The sequence below is a fragment of the Colobus angolensis genome, unplaced genomic scaffold (assembly GCF_000951035.1).
Source record: "Colobus angolensis palliatus isolate OR3802 unplaced genomic scaffold, Cang.pa_1.0 Scaffold157, whole genome shotgun sequence".
In the NCBI taxonomy this organism is placed as follows: domain Eukaryota; kingdom Metazoa; phylum Chordata; class Mammalia; order Primates; family Cercopithecidae; genus Colobus; species Colobus angolensis.
Genome location: NW_012114677.1, coordinates 1,387,836 through 1,393,577, shown reverse-complemented (window position 1 = coordinate 1,393,577; position 5,742 = coordinate 1,387,836). Strand labels below are relative to the sequence as shown.

Here is a 5,742-nt window from a genome sequence, read left to right as displayed (position 1 = left end):
ACACAAAAATTAGCTGGACGTAGTGGCAGGCACCTGTAATCCCAGCTACTTGGGAAGCTGAGGCAGAAGAATCCCTTGGACCCGGGAGGCAGAGGTTGCAGTGAGCCGAGATCACACCATTGCACTCCAGCCTGGGACACAGCGAGACTCCATCTCTAAAAAAAAGATTAAGGGAGGGCTGGGCACGGTGGCTCATGCCTGTAATCCCCCCACTTTGGGAGGCCAAGGCAGGTGGATCACCTGAGGTCAGAAGTTCAAGACCAGCCTGGACAACATGGTAAAATCTTATCTACTAAAAATACAAAAATTAGCCAAGCGTGGCGGTGTATGCCTGCAACCCCAGTTACTCGGGAGGCTGAGGCAGGAGAATTGCTTGAGCCCGTGAGGTGGAGGTTGCGGTGACCCGAGATCGTGCCACTGTATTTCAGCCTGGGCAAAAACAGCAAAACTCTGTCTTAAAAAAAAAAAAAAAAAAAGAGATTAGAGGCAACAAAGCCAACTAGGATGATGTCTCAGTAGCCGAAAAGGTGATCAAGGCCTGAGGCAGAACAACTGGGGTCAAGAGGAAGGAAGATTGAATTGGAGAAACATCCAGAGGACGGGACACCAGCCTGGGTGACCAGCGCTTGCATGGACAGGGACAGGCAGGCTCAGCAAGGGGCCCAAAGCCGGGGCTACATGGATCTGAGAGATGGGACACCCCGTGCAGCCCCAGTCCTGGGGGTCACGGCTCCAGTTCCCACACAACCGGGGTTTCTCCTCCTAGAGAGAAACCAGGCACCCACTTATGCATCAGACACACACACACACCACACACACCACACACGTCACACACACCACACACAGGCCACACATCACACACACCACACACACCACACACGCACCATGCACTCACACACACCACACACACCATACACACCATACATGCCACACATGCCACAGTCACACACACACCAGTCACACACACATCACACACACCATACACACCAAACACACACGCCACACACATCACACACCACACATGCCACACACACCACACACACCTCAGTCACACGCACACCACACACACCATACACACCAGATACACACATACCACATACACCAGACACATGCCACACACACACTTCATTTGACAGCAGCCCTGCCCTCCTCCCACCAGTCTCCCCAACACACCACACACCCTGGGTGCCCATGAGCCCTGGTCCTGGGTCTGACGAGTCTTTGCCGCCACCTACACCTCACAGTCTGCCGGGGGTACCCCATTTCCAGACTGAGCCCCATGCAGCCTCTACCAAGGGTCCTTGATCACCGACTCAGCCAACCACCTGGTCTGTCTCCCAAGGCATCTGAGAAACCCTGGGCCACCTCCATAGCAGGACTGTTGTCTGGTCATCAGTAGGTCCCTGGCACCATCATTCCCCGCCCCAGAACGTGCTGAGCCGGCAGCTCCCTCCTCCGCTCCCGTCCCTCCTGGTCCCCGCGGGGACTGACACCCACGCTGTGCACACCCCAAGCCCTGGCAAGCAGGGACGGCCTGCTTATGCTATGTCCAAAGCTCGCCACCAGCTTTCCAGCATCTACTGGCTTCCCCAGGTCAGCCCATCTCATCGCAAAAGATCAGAGCCTTCTTCTCTAAACCCTGCTCTCTGCAGAAAAGTTTCATAGCAGGGAAGTTCGGGTTTTCCACTCACCTCAAGCCCCCCGGAAGAATCGACTGGAGAACCCACTGATGAGAAGAGGCAAAGCTCACAGTGCCCTCGGTGTGGCCTGGCACCAGCGTCCCGGAGGATCCTGGGGATCCCACCCAGCACGCCAGCCACACTGCTCTCCAGCCCTGAGCTGTGGCCAGGTCGAGGAGGACGTGGGCCATCTGTGCCCCTTCTCCAGTTACTGTCCCCACAGGGTGCCCAGGTCTAGCCCACCCGAGCAAGACAGTGCAGCCGCGCTGTGCACAGCTCCACCCACATCCACTCTCCCCAGAGGCAGGGCATGGGCAGGCCTGTGGCCCAGAGGATGGGGCTGGGGGCAAGAGGTCGGGGGGTTGCCAAGGCCACAGGTCATTGAGGAGAGAGGTTGACACTGATCCCACCCCCCTCCAGCCACAGCCCCACTCAGTCCTGGCTTGCCCTCAGAGTTGGCATCGGGAAGTCCTGTTAATTTCTGCCACTGCCCAAAGCTCCCCAACACAGATGACCCAGTGAGTGTGCACAGAGCCCACCCTACTCTGTCACGGCTCTGCCATCTCCCTCCCTGAGCGCTGCCAGGGCCCCCAGAGGTCTCCGGTGAATGCATCCCCTTAGTAACACAGAGCAAGACCTGGGAAAGCCTCCTCAGTCCTGTTCCCTTCCTTAACTCTGTGCCAACCACAGCCTGTGACGGTGGGTGGAGAAGTGAGCAGGTGGGCGGCACTGAGAATCTTCAAGTGGGTGCAGGCTCTCTCCTACATCCAGACAGTTTCTGCAGGAGGTGCCTGTAGAGTCCCAAGGCGCACAGGCGCTGCTGGGCTCTGAGCTGCAGCATGGACACCCACCGGCTCCCACAAGAGAGGACCCCGGGCTCTGCATCGAATGGGGCTCCCAGGACAGCCTCTTACTTCCTGAGCCATCACCACGCCAGAAAAAGTCAGGGGGCTCCCCGGCAGCTGAGGCGGGTGGCTTAGCTAGGCCAGAAACCCACAGCTCTGTTCTGCTGCTTCCCCTAGGCCACACCGTGCAAGCCTGGCCGGCCCACCCTGGGCCGTGTGTAGGGCTCTGCCTCTGCAGGGGCAGGCAGGGTGAGCTGGGTGTTCTGACACTGGGACAGGCCCCTGATCACTCCCACCCACTCCGGACGGCTCTCCTCACTCCTTTCCTCCCAGCCCAGAGGAGACCAGCCGGATGATAGCAGCCGCTTCCCAGAGAATCAGCCAGCCTCACCCCAGCACTGCCATGTCCAGATCTACGCCCCTCTGAGCCCTTGGAAACAAGAAAGCCTCACCCGGGTCATTTTTAGGAAGTCCAAGGATGGGCGTGTCCACCTGGCGTCCTCCTCACGCCTCCGTTTGCGCCGGCTCCTCTTCCCACTGAGCACGCACGGCTGTGAGCGGCACCGGAGCAGCCTGCAGTGCCGGCCTAGCTCAGGCGTGGACGTGGGGCTGCTGCTGGCTGAGGGCAGGGGAGTGTCCACACCTGCGAGTTGCTCCTGTGAGAGGGACAGGCGTCGCCTCACGGAGAGCAAGTGGGGCTCTGCGGAACACCAGGGCAGGCCTGAGCCTGCACTGCCCTCGCTGCTGTCCACGAAGCCGCTGCTGGCAGAGGACGGCCGGGGCGTGGCGGGTGAGGTAGGACTGGTCAACCACGCGGCACTCCTCGGCAGGACGGCGCCGGGGCTTCCCTGCAGTGTTGCGCTCCCACCGCTGTTGCACCGCCTCTTGGAGACTGGAGTCCAGACCTTGGAGCTGCCAGGGCGCCAGGGGGACCGGCAGCGCACAAGCTCCTCAGGTTCTGACAAGGACCGGCAATGTCGCTTGGTCGGTGGGGCCGTGGACGAGCCTGTACTTTCACTGGGGTCCACAGTGCTGGCTGCACCCAGGCCCACACCTGGGCCCGGGGACTCTGGCCGCCACTGAAGACCCATGGTGTGAGCAGCAGCAGACAGGCCCGGGAGGAAGCAGAAATCAGGTCTCGTGGCCGCCTGGCTTCCAACGGGCCGTCCTCCACTTAAGACCTTCCAGGGACTCTGGTCTACCAGAAAAGACACAAAGAGGCAGTGGAAGAGACAGGTGAGCCACAGGGCAGGCCCAGCCTCTTCCCACCATGTGGGGTGACATCTGTCCTGGCAAACAGCCTGGCAGAGCCATCAAGGGCACAGCCCCATTGCCATCACCCCTGGACGTGCTTCTCCGAGATGTCCCCATGACGCACAGTGGGCACCAGCCCTGCCTGCCCTTGCCAGGTTAGCTGCAGGGCTCGGCTCGCTTCTTTAAGGGGACGCTGAGTCTGAAGGAGGTGTCAGTCTCCCCACCAGTGCCTCCCTGAGAACAACCGCATGGCTCTGCTCTCCCAACAGCCTTGCTAAAACATTCTTCCTGCATCCTCAAAACACTCCCCTCCCTCTGTGAGCAGGCATCTCAAGGATGTGCAGCTTCCCTGGCCAGGACTCTCCAGAGCCCCTTCTTAAAGCAGCTCAGGTCCCTCGGTAACATGGGCAACACAGGGTCACACCTGCTGCCGGGGTCTTCAGGGACAGTCTGAGCCCCAGAAACGCCTCAAAAACCTCAGAGCCACCAGGTCCAGGCCTGGAGCCCCCCCTCAAGTCTCACTTCCTGTGCAACTGTCCTGGGGCCGCCTGCCTGATGTGCTCCCCAGCCCCTCTGCCACCGCCTGCTGGTTCAGAGAAGCCTTGAGAGCAAGGCCAGGTGCATGGGCCTGGCATGGAATCCACCTGGGCGGGGTCATCTGGACCCCCAGGACTCCCCCAGTGGCTTGTGCAGTCACTGGCCAGCCGAGAAACTTGGAGTGGAGACTGTGAGACCTGCCTCTGGGGAAAGGCCCTGGGGTGACTCTGGGGCGGCCAGGAGAGAGATGGGGGCTGTGGGGAGGAGGTGTGGAGGTGTAGGCAAGGAGAGCGGCCGGCCAGGTGAGGAGTGTGGGAAGCCCTGCGGGGCTCCGAGCCAGGATGGAGGTAGCTGGTTTGGCCCCGTGTGCAGGATGAACCCCAGGAGGCTGACGTGGGGACATCACACCACAGGCTGGGCAGAGGGTGGGGCTCGGGCCATCTGGGGCCTCACACTTCCTACTTCCTTCGACTTGTAAAAGAATCTGGAAAACACCTTCACTTTGGTAATCTGGTGCTCAGCAAGGTGAGCCTCCTAATGGGCCTACTCTGCGTGACACAGGGCGCTGGGCGCGTCACAGTCGGGTCAGCAGGGCCAACATGGCCTTCGCTGTTGTGAAGATGCCCCAGGACCTTCGCTGGGTGAGGACCTGGGACCCCAGGGTTACCTGGCCCATGAATACCGTCAGCCCCCATATTCGGAGCACCTGCTCCCCATCAATGAAGGGCCCACCTGCAGGTGAGCCAGGCATAGCCACGCCCTCCACGGCATGGACAGCAGGTAGGCCGCCCAGTATGCCACTGCAACGCTCCAGCTGACACTACAAGCCCTGCCGGCCACCCCGTCCTGTTCTTTTAGTGGCCACAGGGTGGGCCTTGCACCTTCCAGAAAGGGCGCAACAGACCCCTGGGCCCCACCAGCTGAGGAGGGAGAGACCTGGTTGGGCCTGCACTCTACACGAGCCGTCCTGCTCACAGACCACTCTTGACCACTGGCCCAGCCGTGGGAGGACAGCAGCAGGGACCACTCCATGCCCCAGTGCAGGGCACACGAACACTTTCCTGGCTTCCGCAGATCAGGCTCATGTTCTGCATCCAGGACCCTCCCAGCCCAGGAGCCTGGTCCCAGCCCTGCTCAGGCCTCCAGCCACAGCTCCTAAAGCACTCACCATTGAGCTCCAAAGGGAACGGACAACCGCTGTTGTTCAGGGTTTCGGCAGAATACTGCAAGTGACAGGAAAGAGAAGTTTCAATACTGTGACTGACACATGAGAATTCGGCAATAATATCCCTGCATTTTCATCACTGCAGTGCATTCTACCTTTCCCCGGTGTTTTCTTTCTAGTGATTAAAATAAGCACAGTTGTATTAAAACCTAACAAAATTCAACTGAGTAAATGCACATTTTAAAATTTTTTTTTTTTTTTT

At 59.7% G+C, this 5,742-nt stretch overlaps 1 protein-coding gene across 2 annotated transcripts in view; it reads right to left on the bottom strand.

Moving 5' to 3' along the window:
• Positions 1 to 5,742, bottom strand: part of FAM53A (family with sequence similarity 53, member A) — a 26,798-nt gene that overhangs the window by 9,337 nt on the left and 11,719 nt on the right. For both annotated transcript variants that reach the window (XM_011936778.1, XM_011936779.1), the window contains exons 3-4: positions 5,484 to 5,538; positions 2,977 to 3,722 (exon numbers count right to left, since the gene is read on the bottom strand). In XM_011936778.1, coding sequence (XP_011792168.1) covers positions 2,977 to 3,722; positions 5,484 to 5,538 — 801 coding nt within the window. The remainder of the gene's footprint in view (positions 1 to 2,976; positions 3,723 to 5,483; positions 5,539 to 5,742) is intronic.